Below are 16,830 nucleotides of genomic sequence, written 5' to 3'. Positions count from 1 at the left end.
AAAGAAAAGCCCCCCTTCCCCCAAAACCAAATTAAGGTTTCTTAGGAAATAGACCTCACTTGGCAGAAAATAGTATCTTCAAAATGTTCCTGCAATGCAAGACTGCCCTATGGGATAAAAAGTAGTTATTTCAGAGAAAGAGGGACTCTAATTCCAAGTACAAGATGAGAAGAGGCAGAATGGGGACAATGTCTAGGAGGGGCGGGAACAACAGAAAGAACAAACTGCTGAGAAGTGTCAGAAGACCACTCAGAGGGAATAACAGGCGGGTCCGAAAGCCACACGGGCATACTTGCTGTGTCACTATGAATGCTTTTGGCTGCAAATAACAGAAAACCCACTCAGCATACTTTTTCATCTTCCTCATGTAATAAGAAGTCTGGAGATGGCTTTTGCTGGTGTTAGTTCAACAGCTCGGTGATGTCAGGGTTCACATTTCTATGACTCAAAGCCTATTCCTCATGGACGTAAGATGAATGCAGCATAGCCAGGCCTAACTGGAAGGTGCCAGGTGAAAGGGGTCGGAAATGGAGATAACCAGGCAGCCGACTCTCGACCACCATACCATGAAAACGGTAAGCAAACCGGGCTTTTTTAAAAGGAGAGAGCTTCCAAAATGGGTGGGTGCTGAGTCCATCCAAATGGAACCTAAGATCCGTTTCTAGGGAAAAATGGAAATTCCCACACACATTAGTGTAACGGCAGAGGGAAAAAACACCTATTCCAAACTTAAGTGTTTCATCATACTGACCAAGAAACTAACTACACAACTCTCTTTCCCCCCAAAAGTTTAGACTTCCTAAATGTAGTGAGAAGAAAACATGAATTTGAAGCGCTATAAAACACAAGCAAGTTCAAAAAGGTGTATTTACTTACAAAGGAACAGAGTACAATAGAGAACAAAGGGAAAAAAATGACAGGTGTACATATTTACATAGCAAGTGTAGACAAAACTTATCAGGCAGATTCTTTAAATACTTCTACAATTGAGCGTTTAACAGTCAAAATCAGCTTTAAGAATAATTCTTTATCACCTCAAGGGTTTTAGGGGGTTCAGTCTATGATTCAAGGTATGACTCTCTTAGTTAGTGAAAAAATTATAAGTTTATATTCTTTGAAAATCTCCAAGTTGCTGGAGGCCAAGTAGACCACACCACTACCAATCTTTAGAAGAGTCAAAGACGCTTAAATAAGCAAGTCATAACTGATTTAAGAAATCTTTTTTAAAAACAGAAATGTACCATCATCGACTGTGTAGTACAATACAGACTTAGTTTACATTACTTTCTTAATCCACTAAATGGTTTCTGTTACCTTATAATGAGGTCTTACCGTTCTCAAATGAGAAACATTAAATCGTTTACTATTTAGCTCTTAGGAAAATCATTCAAAGTATTTATTCAGCTTTAATAAACTTAACATATGTGGGAAAAAATGAAAAAGACCCATACACCCGACTATCATCAGTAGCCCGTTAACTGTTGGATCTTATAAAAACCAGACACAGGTCAGCATCCTTCAGACCTTTGCACTAACATACCCCAGTGTATGGACTACATTTAAATTCATTAACAGGAGACGCGATCCTTTCACAGGCGTGTAGGTATACTTCTGCAGTCCTGCCTTCGAGGTGTAGACACAGCCCCTGTTGCTCATGGCTTGGTCTACACCTGCTGGGTTTGTAGGTTCTTCCTTTAGTTCAACATACTTCTGACTTGAAAGACAGGGTCCAAACTGAAATAAAGCAAATGTTTAATATATTATGCTGATGTAAAAAACAGAACAGCACCAAATGACCCTGTGAAGCTCAACTCATTCAATAGTAAGTGGTTGTTTGAGAGCGGGCTATGTGTCAGGCACAGCACTCAGGGCTGAGGACACGGAAAGTGAGACCTCAGTTCTGCCAGAACTGACAGGAGAACTCTCCTCTGCTCTGCTGCGCTGAGTATTCATCTGCTTTTCGGCTTCCGCCCCCCCTCCTCTGCCACGCCAGTGACACCCACTGGACGTTAGACTCTGTCCCTCTTTCACTCCCCCCTTGTTCCCATGGCTTAATCCTGTTTACTTCCTCAACGAAACGATGAGATGGGAAACCACCCACCAAATTAAGGTTATATCTGAAGTAAAGCAAAGAGGCTTCAAGTAAGGAGCAATCTTCAGGGTTAAGAGTTGAAATATATTGTGAATTTTTTTCAGTGTCCAGGGAGCATGGTCATTGAAGATAATTATGATCTCACTTGCTTTGTTAAGCACAATTATAAATATTCTATTTATCTAAATAATCCAGTCTTTACATGTGACCAGGAGAAATACTGGGAGTATTCACATTTAAATATGGTTAGGTTGAATCTATTACATCATTCCTTTCTGGTCCTCTTAAAGTTACAGACGCCCAGTTCATACTGGGCAGTGACAGTGACAGACAGCAATGTCAAGTTAGCACATGTCCAGGATAAACCATTATAAACTTATGCATAAGTATTTTCCAAATCAAATGTTTTATCTCAAAAAACATCATAGGATGCTAAAAGCTAAAATGAGCATGTAAGTGAAAGTCAGTTCAAACAATCAGAACATCAACAGCACACCATATCAACAAACAATTTTAAGGCCCAGTCCACATAATTACTTCAAAAGAATGTGAAGATAAAGATACATCATGAACAATATGCATGAGAAAAACTGAAAATTTAACCTTACATTATAAGCGCACCCTTGAAGTTTCTGGACTAGAAAACGGAGAAGACTCCCAACAATTATCTTCTTTCTCAAAGGAATCTTCTTGGAATGCAAATTTCTGCTTAAGTGCATGGGATATTAGAGACACTGGATCCCAAGGTGAGTCTTCTCTTTTCCTTTTATGAATGGGTCTGCCTCCAGGAGACCTAAAAAAATGGGATAATTTGAAACTTTGTGTATTAAGTTCCTTACTGAAGAGCTTCCCAGGTGGCACTCATGGTAAAGAACCCGCCTGCCTGTGCAGGAGATGTAAGAGACAGGTTCGATCCCTGGGTCAGGAAGATTCCCTGAGGAGGGCATGGCAACCCACTCCGATTGAATTCTGGAGAATCTTTTGGACAGAGGAAGCTAGCAGGTCCCAGTCCGTGGGGTCACAAGGAGTTGGACACAACTGAAGCAACTGCGCACATAAGCCTTGACAAGCATAGCAAAAATATAAGCATTATACAGCAGAAATACAAGCATAATGTACTACAGTCTAATCAGTCTTCAATAGATTAGAATGTTTTGCCTTAGGATAACAAATGTATGGATTAGGAATCAGAAAGCTGAGAAACCATATGGGGCTCTACCACCATCTGCTAGAACCTGGGATTTATCAAATATCATCTTTGTTTTTTTATTTTCTAATTCTCCAGTAGGTAGAAAAGTTTAAAGAAATATTTAATAACTTTTAAAAGGACTACGGAGTTCATGAAAAGAAAAACATCAGGCTGTTTGTTCACTCATTCAGTCTCAATGCTGAGACTGAATTTTGCCAGGCTCCATTTTTACACTTTGAGGGTAGAGAGGTAATCCTGCTCCCATGGAACACTCTAGGGGCAGGAGTTCATCAGTGAACAAGTAAACAAGAACATCTGGGGCAGCAATTAGTGCTGTTAATAAAATAAAAGAGGGAGGGACTTCCCTGGTGGTCCAGTAGCTAAGACTCCCCACTCCCAATGTAGGGGCCCTAGGTTTGAGCCCCAGTCAGGGAACTAGATCCCATTGCTACAACTAAGATTTCGCATGCTGCAACTAAGACAGCGCAGCCAAATAAGTATTTTTTAAAATAAATAACTAAAAGAGGGAAATGTGATAGTGGCTGGGATAAAGCACTTTCGATGAGATGATGAGGATAAGTCTCTTAAAGGATTTGCCTGTTAAGGAAATGACAAGCAGTCAGTTTTACTGTAAACAACCAATGATGCATCAGAAAGGAGGCTGGCATCTTTTAGAAAGGGAAAACAGGTACAACTGGAGTGCAGTGAAGAAAGAAGGGAAGTGGGATGGAATGTCAGAGACACAAGGGCTGAATCCAGGCCACAGCAAGGTGTCAAGATGTCATTCTAAGCATAGTGAAAACCACCAAAGGATTTTCAGCAGGTGAATGGCATGATCTGACTTCAATTTTTAAAGATCACTCTGGTTATTATTCATATATGGAGAACGGACAAGGAGGCAAGAATGAAAAGGGAGTGACCAGTTAAGAGGTCACTGCCAAAGTCCAAATTATATAAAATGGTGGCTTAAAGTGAAAGGTGGCAGTGGGGACCATTGAGGGTATATAGATTTGTGTGGCCTTCCCCCTCAAAAAATGACAACAGGAAAAGCACATAGAAGAATTGAAAAGGATTTTCTTTAAAAGTATGATAAAAAAGCAAAGAGAAAGAAATCAGTAGAGGAAAGATATGAAGATAAGACAAATAATTCTGGCATTCAAACTTCTAATAGGAGTTTCAAGAAAAGGGAAAAAAATAGGAGAAGTATCAGAAAAATATTTTAAGAAATTTTCAAAAATAAAAGACAACTGATTAAGTCCATAAGTGCTCAGCATGAGAAATTTCAAAAGAACACTCCAGGGCTCATTGTCATGAATTTTGAGAACATTAGGATCAAAGAGAAGATCTCAAATGCTTCAAGAATAAGGGAAACAGGTTTCATACATAGTATCAGGAATTAAAATGACATTAACCTTGCAACAGAATACTGAGAGCTGGAAACCAATGGGATAATGTCTTCAAAATTATGAGGAAAAATGATTTTCTGCCAATTATATATCCAGCCAAACTAGCAAGTGTGAGAATAAAAAAAAAGTTTCAGATACACAAGATCTTAAAATAATTTAGCTTTTATGCATTCCTCAGGAAGCTACAGAAGATGGAACACCCAGGAAACAGGTGATGCAACATTGGACAAACAGGATGCCCATGATGACAAAGGAAATCCTGAGGATAACAGTGCAGCAGGCTTAGAGCCACAAGTAAGATCAGAGAAGGACAGAGGGCTCCAAGAGGGCATTCCCAGGGTTCTGGGGGGAATTCAGAGAGGCAAGAGTTAACTGCCATAAAAAATAAAATTAGTTAACAAATGAAATGTAATTGTAGTATATGAAACGGCTTTCCTGTGAATGTTTACTATTATAATAAGGATATAAATTCTGAACATGGATTTAAGACTGTGACTCAACCATATTGGGAAGATGTAAGAAGAAGTGTATGTGTGCATGTGTGTTAGGAGGTAGAATGTCTAAGAGAATGTATTTCAGATTTTTAACAATTCCAGTAAATATAACTAAAATACCAAAAGTACAATGTTGTTTCAAAAATATGAAGATAAGACACTAGAAGAGTCACAAAAATTTGAAAATGATTCTCTCTGAGAGCAGTATTTAGGGTGAAGAAGAATCAAAGAGAAGACTTATATATGTTTACTTTGATAAAATAATTTCTTTAAACACCACTGATAAAATTTTGGTTCATTTTGCAAACTATGACAACACACCTTTCAATAGCACGTAGTTTAACCTTATTCATATCCTTTAGAACATCCAACATGTTTGGAATATCTTCATTTTTCTGATGTTTTGAATGATGACTATAATTGTTCTTCCTAGCATCTGGTTGCAGATTTTTCACTTCAGTTGTTGAATTATCTGATGCACAAATATTATTAGACGCTATTTTTGTGAGAGAACAACATGGAGGCTGTACAGAAGATATCTGAGGAGGCAGTGGTGGAGGAAGAGAAGAAGGAAGCACTGAACTTGAAAACGAGTCTTCTTTGACATTGAGTTGAGTAGCCCCTGATGATGGCTTTTGTCCAAAACCACTAGGCCTGTCATTCAAGTCCAAGAAACCTAGAGAAAATTTAGTCTGTTGAAAAATGATGCAAAACTGTCTCTGACATAACAGGTAACACTAATTAGAATCAAAATAGGAACAATTTCTGTAATGCTATCAAAATAATGACACGGTGGCCAAGAAGGAGAATCAACCCCATCTGCTTAGCAATTTTTGGGACAGTCAAGCAAATAGTAGATTTCTTTTTAAGCCAACTAGGATTCTTTGTGTAGGGGGAAGGAAGAGAATGCATTTCAAAGAGAAAGTAAAAAATGTTTTCAGTTACAATCTAAATTTCATCCTCAGTTTACAAAAACTAAAACACAATCAACAGCTTGTGGCTAGAAACACACGAACTGATATATTCACTCTATGATGATACTGTAAACACCCAGGCACATATTTTCTAGGCAAAAGCCTAAGATGGGTACCAAATACTTAAATTTTTCACAACAGATTTGCTCCTAAAATCATATGTAACATGACTACTTTTTAAAGTGTATACATAATCTCATTTTTTATTCTATGGTAACATATATTATATAGTATTTCATATAAATTATAAATCTATAATACTATATAAATATGGGTTATAAACAAATCATATGTGTGTTTATATAGACATTTCTACATACATACAGATATGGTGTGTGTATGTATATTTTATTTAAAGCAAGTCACATCTCTAAAACTTTAGAAAGAATCATCTAGAAAACAGTATTCACCTAGATTTGACAGAAGTATAGCAGCAATAACTTCAAATGACAAATATATGAACCTCAAACCTATACTCTTCTCTCAAATTAATGCATCCCTCTGCTTAAATTTCCAACACTTTTCTAAAGACTTAGAAAAGCTTATAGTTGTCCATCCATATCCTCACCCATATCCTCTACATCTGTAGATTCAAAAAACTGCTGATTGAAAATATTAAAAAAAAAAAAAAATCCAGAATGGTTTCAAAAAGCCAAACTTGACCTGCCACGCACTAACAACCATTTACATAGCAATTCCATTATATTTACAATGCTTTGCATTTTATTAGATATTATAAGTAATGAGAGATGATTTAAAGTATAGAGGAAGATGGAGGCTGTGACAGGTTATATACAAATATGCCATGCCATCTTATATAAGGGACGTAAGCATCCTTGGATTTTGGTGGCCACAGGGGTCCTAGAACCAAAATGCTGAGGGACAACGGCACTTAGAAAATCGGCTTTTAAATATAAAACTACCATCTTTGGCAGCATAGCTAGCTCTTCTTTAAACCAAAGCCATTCCGGTCACTACAAACGCATCTTAATTTATTCTTAATAAACATCAGTGGTGTTATATATATATATACATACACACACACACACATACACACACGCACACATGCAACATCCCTTCATATTCCATATCATTCAGAAGATACATTAGCAGCAAACATTCTTTTCTTACTTAGAACCACACCGACTTAAACACTAGAGGAATATCATCCAACCAAATCAAAAACCCAGCGCTACTTACCAGCTTCTGTACTGTTCCCCAGTTCTTGCCGTCCCACAATTGTGGCAATCTGAGAGCGAAGAAAAGCTAGCTCATCTTCAAGGGCAGCTATTTTTTTAATTGCAGTTTCACTTTCAGGCCAATCATTTTCTCTTGGTTTGTTATGCCTTAAAGCAGGTGTCAATGGACCTTCAACTAGTTGCAAAGGATGAAAAGATGCAATTTTCTCCTCTTCTTCATTTTTCCATGTACTATTTCTATGGGTAGAATGAAGTTAAAAATGGAAAGAGAGAGATGGGGGAGGGAAAATTTTCTAAGAGAAATAATTTCTTTCAGTCAAAGAACAAAGACACCACAACAAAATCAGAATAGCTCTCTTTACTTTGTAACTGTCTGTAGACTCACTGAGGACAAACAGTATCTTACACAGCTTTGTATTCTCAATACCCAGAACAGAATGTTGCCCTTAGCAGGTGACCAAAAGTGATCAGTGAATAAAGGGACACATCTTGCTTTCAAACTGTAAACCAAAAATAATTATCCTATAACTGTCCTATTAACATCAAACAATACAAATGGATTTATTTAGAAATAAAGTTAATTTATTTAGAAATTCTACATATTTGGAATATAAGGCATGAAAGGATTCCATGTTAAATTGGGTAAGTGCTCTAATTTTTTGAAAATTTATAAACCAGCTTTACATAGAATAAATTTAAGCAGAAATTTTGAATAACTGACCTTTATTGTACTTACAGCCTGTATCTGAATACACTAGTATTCCCAAGCAGTAAAACAATCAAATGATGAAATATATTTAACATCATCACCTGGTACATAGTAAATACTATATAAATTTTGGCTAAATATATAAAACAAAACAGATCTAGTATTGGACTTCCCTGGTGATCCAGTGGTTAAGAATTCGCCTGCCAATGCAGGGAACACGAGTTCGATCACTGGTCAGGAAGATTCCCCTTGCCGAGGGGCAAATAAGATTGTGCACCACAACTACGAAGCCTGTGCTCTAGGGCCCACAAGATGCAATTCACCGAGCCCACGCTCTGCAACAAGAGGCTACCACAATCAGAAGCCGCTGCACTACAACTAGAGAAAGCCCACATAAAGCAACAAAGACCTGGAGTAGACAGAAATAAATAATTTTTTTAAAAAAAAATCCAATATTTAGTATACAGGAAAGAGTTTTCTCCTAAAAATGAATGTGGTGATCTTCAAATCCTTATAATATCATTTCTTTGTAGGCCTGGGTTAGGTTTAAACGTGCATTAAGAAAAACAAGCCAAAAATGAGAAAAAACACCAGTCATGCTTATCATGAAGACATTAGTAGGACTCAGAGTACTACAGAGATAGACAAAATAAATGAAAAGGCTCACTTAGTCTGAACACACTTCAACACGGGCAAGAATTCAGATTGTAGCCCACACCCCACTTTTGCAAGATATGTAGAAAAATTACCGAAATCTGAGATAACTGGCTTCCTCATCATTTGCCACACACCAAACATCAGCAAAAGACGGAACTACAGATCCACAGTGAGCCGGGTCCACAGAGCTCAAGAGCGGAACCAGCTAAAGGGAAAAAGGGAAAAGACAGTCAGAGCTCTGTGGGCAGTCAGGGCGAGACACACGCCTGCGGAAACCACTTACATAAGTCAAAAATCCACAAGTGTAAAAATTTCACAAGTGTGCAAAGGAAAAAGGGTATGCAAGAGAAAACCATACACCTGTTAGCAAGAAAAAGGACTCAGGAAAACCCAGTTCTAAAGTCTGAGCGTGTGGTACCATTCTCTCCCCAAGGAATGTCCTCCAACATAAAACACAGACTAAAAGAATCAAAGAAACAACTTGGGTTTCTTCACATCTGCCAATCTTGGAATATAATTATTTAAAGTAATAAAGACAAAAACACAGGTGAAATCACTTGTTTCCAAGACAAGCTACAGGTTTTTGGTTTGCAGGAAACATTTCTTCTTCTGTTCCAGTCTATGTCCCTATTTTCCTATAGAAATTTTTATACGTGGTACTTAAATAATACACGTTGACTGACTTACCTCGAAATTAGGCCTGGGACAAGGTTCTAAAGGAAGAAATTTTCCAATGATACGAACAATACTCCGAGCTGATCCATAGTCTTTGTTTTCCCAAATGTGTAAAACCTATTTAAACATAAATCATTATTTAAAAAGTACTACTCTATTGAGCATGTTTATACTGTTTATGGAAAGAACAAATGTTAAAGATAGAATAGCATTTTTTTTAAATATAGAATAGCATGCTTTTAAATTATTTTCTTCAGAGAATCAAACTAGTCACATGTACTTTTTAAAAAGCAAGGGTACAGGGGAGTTCAGCAGAGGGGGGAAGTTAACATTGCACATTCCAGGAAGATCTTCTGGGAAAGCACCACAAATTCACTTCCTTTTCTTTCTGAGAATGACCAAATATCCTGGGGAACTTTATTAATTTTTAAAAATTGACAATGTCAATTTCTCAAGCAATGAATACAGAGTATATTCATGTAATTTCCTTTAAAGAGGTGAATAAATAAGTCATGTCCTAGATAACTTAAGGATGCTTTACTTACTGTGGTATTGGCACAAAAACAGACATGTAGATCAATAGAACAGAACAGAGAGCCCAGAAATAAACCCACCCATGCACGATCAATTAACCTATGATATGGGAGGCAAGCATATACAATGGAGAAAAGACAGTCTCTTCAGCAAGTTGTGTTGGAAAGATGCACAGCTACATGCAAATCAGTGAAATTAGAACACTCCCTTACACCACGCATAACAATCAACTCAAAATGATTTAAAGACCTAAACATAAGATATGATACCATAAACTCGTAGAACAGAACATAGGCAAAATATTCTCGGACATAAATTCTAGCAATATTTTCTCACATTGCTCTCCTAAGGCAAAAGAAATAAAAGCAAAAACAAACAAACAGGATCTAATCAAACTCAGTAGCTTTTGCACCACATGAAAACCATAAACAAAACAAAAAGACAACCTACAAAACATTTGCAACCAACAACTGGATAATATCCAAAACATACAAACAGCTCATACAACTTTCTAGTAGCTACATTTGAAGAGTATAAAGGGACACATGAAATTAATTTACTTAATGTATTTAATTCATATGTGCATATTATGTCAATGTGAAATCAATATTTTTTAAAAACAATGACATTATTTTATAATACATTATTCTTTTCAGACTAAATCTTCAAAATCCATTGTATATTTTATACCTGTAACAAGTCTCAACTTAGACATTTCAAGTATTTAAAAGTGACAACCACACTGATCAGCACAGCCTACGGTACAGATGCCCGACTTAATTAACATTATTATCTCTGTGGTTCTGAAGATCACTCACAGGTGCACCCTTGCTAAGAACCACAGGCCTAGACGCTTCACTACAGTGAGAGCCACTATTGTCACATACAGTCACGTAACTCTTGGTTAATGCAAATGTCTTGCTCTGCAATTCCCATCCTGCCAAACTTCTGTCCTTCTCTCTCATTCCTTCATTGCCACTAACCATCTTCATCACTCTTATGATTTCACCTCCCTCTTATATTCCTGCTCTGGCACCCTCCAACTAACTTCACCGACTGTCCTACTAAGTAGGGAGTATCAAGTTGTTTCCATGATATGTTCAGTTCAGATCAGTGCAGTTGCTCAGTCATGTCCGACTCTGCAACCCCGTGAAGCACAGTACACCAGGCCTCCCTGTCCATCACCAACTCCCGGAGTCCACCCAAAATCACGTCCATTGTGTTGGTGATGCCATCCAACCATCTCATCCTCTTTCATCTCCTTTTCCTCCTGCCCTCAATCTTTGCCAGCATCAGGCACTTTTCAAATGAGTCAGCTCTTCGCATCAGGTGGCCAAAGTACTGGAGTTTCAGCTTCAACATCAGTCCTTCCAGTGAACACTCAGAACTGATCTCCTTGCAGTCCAAGGGACTCTCAAGAGTCTTCTCCAACACCACAGTTCAAAAGCATCAATTCTTCTGCACTCAGCTTTCTTTATAGTCCAACTCTCACATCCATTCATGACCACTGGAAAAACCATAGCCTTGACTAGATGGACCTTTGTTGACAAAGTAATGTCTCTGCTTTTTAATATGCTGTCTAGGTTGCTCATAACTTTCCTTCCAAGGAGTAAGTGTCTTTTAATTTCATGGTTGCAATCACCATCTGTGGTGATTTTGGAGCCCAGAAAAATTAAGTCTGACACTGTTGCCACTGTTTCCCCATCTATTTGCCATGAAGTGATGGGATCAGATGCCATGATCTTAGTTTTCTGAATGTTGAGCTTCAAGCCAACTTTTTCACTCTCCTCTTTCATTTTCATCAAGAGGCTCTTTAGGTCTTCTTCACTTTCTGCCATAGCAGTGGTGTCATCTGCATATCTGAGGTTATTGATATTTCTCCCGGCAATCTTGATTCCAGCTTGTGCTTCCTCCAGCCCAGCATTTCTCATGATGTACTCCACATATAAGTTAAATAAGCAGGTGACAATATACAGGCTTGACCTACTCCTTTTCCTATTTGGAAGCAGTCTGTTGTTCCATGTCCAGTTCTAACTGTTGCTTCCTGACCTGCATACAGGTTTCTCAAGAGGCAGGTCAGGTAGTCTGGTATTCCCATCTCTTTTGGAATTTTCCAGTTTATTGTGATCCACACAGTCAAAGGCTTTGGCATAGTCAATAAAGCAGAAATAGATGTTTTTCTGGAACTCTCTTGCTTTTTCAGTGATCCAGTGGATGTTGGCAATTTGATCTCTGGTTCCTCTGCCTTTTCTAAAACCAGCTTGAACATCTGGAAGTTCACGGTTCATGTATTACTGAAGCGTGGCTTGGAGAATTTTGAGCATTACTTTACTAGCATGTGAGATGAGTGCAATTGTGCGGTAGTTTGAACATTCTTTGGTATTGCCTTTCTTTGGGACTGGAATGAACACTGACCTTTTCCAGTCCTGTGGCCACTGCTGAGTTTTCCAAATTTGCTGACATATTGAGTGCAGCACTTTCACAGCATCATCTTTCAGGATTTGAAATAGCTCAACTGAAATTCCATCACTTCCACTAGCTTTGTTCATAGTGATGATATGTTCATTACTACCCCAAAATGGTTCATTCTTTTGATACTGTTCCTGTGTTACTAATGGATGAACCACCCCATTCATCTAAGAGTAGATGAACTACTCTTAGCTAGAGAAAAAAAAAATTAAAAAATAGCAACATTTAGAAAGACAACAACATTTAGAAAGACAACTTCCGCTGGGTGTTCTGCAACCTCTTCATAACATGTTTTGTTCACTATTTTGTCACCCAGAGCAATTGCCCATCTCTGAAATTGCCAAGGCTACCATTTCCATTATCTGCAAGTGGTCTTGCCTCTGCTCTTCAGAAAACCAGTGACTGATTTAACATACTTCAACTTTCATTTCTCTCCATATAAAATCTCTCCACCATGGAGCCCATTATACAGAGCGAAGTAAGCCAGAAAGATAAAGACCATTACAGTATACTAACACATATATATGGACTTTAGAAAGATGGTAACGATAACCCTATATGCAAAACAGAAAAAGAGACTCAGATGTATGGAACAGACTTGTGGACTCTGGGAGAAGGCGAGGGTGGGATGTTTCAGGAGAACAGCATTGAAACATGTGTATTATCTAGGGTGAAACGGATAACCAGCTCAGGTTGGGTACATGAGACAAGTGCTCGGGCCTGGTGCACTGGGAAGACCCAGAGGGATCGGGTGGAGAGGGAGGTGGGAGGGGGGACTGGGATGGGGAATACATGTAAATCCATGGCTAATTCATATCAATGTATAACAAAAACTACTGTAATGATGTAAAGTAATTAGCCTCCAACTAATAAAAATTAAAAAAAATAAAAAAAATAAATAAATAAAATAAAAAAAATAAAAAAAAAAATAAATAAAAAAAAAAAAAAAAAAAATCTCTCCACCATCTCTCACTTTTATTCTACTCTTTTTTGGTGGTGCTGTTTGAAATTGTATTAATTTTTTTAAATTAAAGTATAGTTGATCCAGTGTTGTGTCAACCTCTACTGTGCAACAAAGTGACTCAGTTACACACAGACATTCCTTTTTTATATTCTTTTCCATTATGGCCTATCACAGGATATTGAATATAGTTCCCTGTGCCACTAAACAGTGTGATCATGTTTATCCAACCTATATATAATACTTTACATTTGCTCATCCCAAACTCCCAGTTCTTCCTTCCCTCCCCCGATCCCTTGGCAAACACAAGTCTGTTCTTCATATCTGTGAGTCTGTTTTGTAGATAGGCTCATTTGTACCATATTTTAGATTCCACTTATAAGTGAGATCACATGATATCTGTCTTTCTCTTTCTGACTTACTTCACTTAGTATGATAATCTCGAATTGCATCCATGTTGCTGCAAATGGCATTATTTTGAGACTTTTATTCTACTTTTGAGCATCCATCTTCTTTCCACGGCCTTATTTACTTCTATTCCCTGACCAACTACTTTCTCCAGGGCATTGCTCAATCGTTCTCTCACTTGTATCTTAATTTTTTTCTATGATTAAGGATAAAATGCTTACAAACATGAAGTTACCTCTAAAACTGAAGATTGCTGAAGCCACTTTCCTTCCTGGATTATTCTTCAAACTACTACAGCTCACCTGCCACTCTCCACCTACAGAAATCCCTAAAGCCATCAGTAATCTGATAATCAACTATCAGCAACTACTGATAAGCAAGTCTTCAGCTATCACTTGGTCTTTGTTATTTTTAACCTTCCCAATTCTGAAATTCAAAATGCTTTGTTATGGACATCCTCTATCATCAAATAACAAAAGTATACAGATAACTCCAAATCTCAATCTCTTTTCTTTCCTACACCCAGAACCAATCTAATTATCTGCAAGATATTTGTATTTATATACTCCAACAGATTTACCTTATCTCCCTAGGAGAAAGTAGTTCCTCATACTGAGCTGTCCATTTTTATTAATGGCTCCTTCGTTCTTCAACTTACTTTTGTTCAAAATCCTTTATTTATCCTTGACTACTCTAATTCACCACACCAAATAGCAACAATTTGCCCATTTTCTGTATGCCCCTTTATTATTTTGCCTTATATGTACTCTTATAGCTATATGTATATATTTCTCATATCTCACACTATATTTTAAGAATAATGAACACAAGAAAGATGCGTTGCTACTCTGCATCACCTACAGAACCATGCATATTGTCTTAGATCTTAGATGTCATAGTTTCTAAGTAAGTAGACAAAATCTGATTTACGATTCTCACACCTAAGTCAACCTTTCTCCTGAATTTGCTGAACTATATAACTCATCATTCTATAACCAATGTCAAACACTTTTTTTTCAACTTTTTATTAAGGACTGATGTTGAAGCTGAAACTCCAGTACTTTGGCCACCTGATGCAAAGAGCTGACTCATTTGAAAAGCCCCTGATGCTGCGAAAGGTTGAAGGCAGGAGGAGAAGGGGACAACAGAGGATGAGATGGTTGGATGGCATCACCGACTCAATGGACATGGGTCTGGGTGGATTCCGGGAGTTGGTGATGGACAGGGAGGCCTGGCATGCTACAGTTCATGGGGTCGAAAAGAGTCGGACATGACTGAGTGACTGAACTGACTGACTGGCTGACTGACAGTTGACTGACAATGTTGCATTAGTTTCAGGTTCAAATTACCTTAAATACAACCACTAGAATTTTTAAAATATTTTATCTACGAGGGTCATGTCTGTCTTTCACTTCGTCATGTCTATCTTTTGCTTGGTTTCGATCTTTCATCAGCTTTTGACCCTTCAAGTAAATAGGTTCCTAATAATCATATCCTTTTTTTAACTCAAATTATCAAAGCTACACTACTGCAAACTTGCCTTTGTTACACCTTATACAGAAATAAGAATTTTGCCTTGAATGTTGACATAAAAATCGTTTCCAAAATAAGACTCCAAATACAACAGGTTCATTCAAATCCATTAAAAACCATTTACCTGGTTTATGGGAACACCAAAATATTCCAGCATCTCTCGTAAGATACTCAAAATGAATGACATTGATGAAGCAAATACAGAAGCAAATTCAAAGAAACATTGTTTCTTGATACCTTAAGGGGAAAAAAATAAGAAAACATTACTCTTGATAAATAACTGCTGCACACACAAACAAAAAAGCCTTCGTTACACATTACACCATCAACGAAACTAATCTTTCTGGCCAGCATTATTTTGAGGTGAGGAGAGAAAAAGGAATGGGGGAATGGGGAAAGGCTGGGTTAAAAAACAAAAGCAAAAAAACCTTCAATTTATCAGTTAAGTTGCATTAAAAATTCATGGGATTTTTTGAACCTCTTAAGGGACGCAGCGCTCAGCTGCTCAGTCGTGTCCAACTCTTTGAGATCCCATGGACTGTAGCCCACCAGGCTCCTCCGTCCATGGAATTTTCCAGGTAAGAATACTGGAGTGGGTTGCCATAGGCTCCTTTAGGGGATCTTCCCAGCCCAGGGATCGAACTCGCATCTCCTGTATCAACAGGCGGATTCTTTACCACCGCGCCACCTAGTTAATATCAATCAAGGATAAGCTGGAAACTTAGCAGGAAGCCTTCAATTTAGTTGCAACAGCGAGAGCCGAAAGCTTCGCCTCCCTCCGAAAGCTACGGCTGAGACTACGCAGGGATGAGATCAGCCCTTCCTTGAGGGCAGGCAGGCGGCCGACTAGAGACTTTGACCAAACAAAAGGAATGATAACACTTCCCTCCTGACTATCGGAGCACCACCCATCCCTCCTCGCTCATCCTAAAGATAAGGAGTTTGAAGCCCAGACAGGTGACGAGACTTGGTCACCCAACTACTAAGTGACAGACCGAGACTAGCTCCGGCTTACGTCACTCCCTTTGGCCCCAAGCCGCCTCGGGGTCTCTCCCACTCGGGGAGCACCGTCGCCCGGCTCACCTTCCTCCGAAGCCCAGCCTCCCGGCAACCGCGGGAACTTCAAGCTGCAGTCTTTAAGGAACCTCGCGGCGGAATCCGCAGAGGACGAGGCCAGGCGCGCTCTCGTCCTGATCCAGGAGCGCTTAGAGGTCCACACGTGCCCGCCCTCGCGCCCCGACTTGTCTGCCACGGGCGGAAACGACACCTCCACTGGCCCAGGAATTGTCCCCGAAGCCCCTCACCCAGCCGGGGTAACCGGGATGAAGACTCGGCCTTCCTCCAGTGCGACACTCAGCCTGTGGCTTAGATCTGACCGCTGCTTCCGCGTCCCAGGACGAAAATTAAACTCCGCGGGCCTTGACCCAAGCCCGATGTCATTGGACAAACCTTTAGATCGCTGCTTGTGATTGGTTACGGAAGGTTATTTAGACCCACAGAATGTCCATTTCCTTCAAGAAGGCGGGCCTT

General features: G+C 38.7%; 1 protein-coding gene across 1 annotated transcript; it reads right to left on the bottom strand.

Annotated features, from left to right (window-relative positions):
• Positions 1–849: 849 nt before the first annotated feature.
• MTFR2 (mitochondrial fission regulator 2) lies at positions 850–16,594 on the bottom strand. Its single transcript, XM_020881097.2, has 8 exons — positions 16,384–16,594; positions 15,425–15,537; positions 9,408–9,512; positions 8,813–8,925; positions 7,356–7,591; positions 5,503–5,857; positions 2,701–2,885; positions 850–1,734 (listed from the first exon to the last, which is right to left on the bottom strand). The coding sequence occupies exons 2-7, from the start codon at positions 15,485–15,487 to the stop codon at positions 2,702–2,704; spliced, it is 1,056 nt and encodes a 351-aa protein (XP_020736756.2). The 5' UTR covers positions 15,488–15,537; positions 16,384–16,594; the 3' UTR covers positions 850–1,734; position 2,701.
• Positions 16,595–16,830: the final 236 nt, after the last annotated feature.

This window comes from Odocoileus virginianus, chromosome 34, assembly GCF_023699985.2.
Source record: "Odocoileus virginianus isolate 20LAN1187 ecotype Illinois chromosome 34, Ovbor_1.2, whole genome shotgun sequence".
Classification (NCBI taxonomy): domain Eukaryota; kingdom Metazoa; phylum Chordata; class Mammalia; order Artiodactyla; family Cervidae; genus Odocoileus; species Odocoileus virginianus.
Note: the sequence above shows the minus strand (reverse complement) of the source record. Positions and strands in the feature narration are given on the sequence as shown.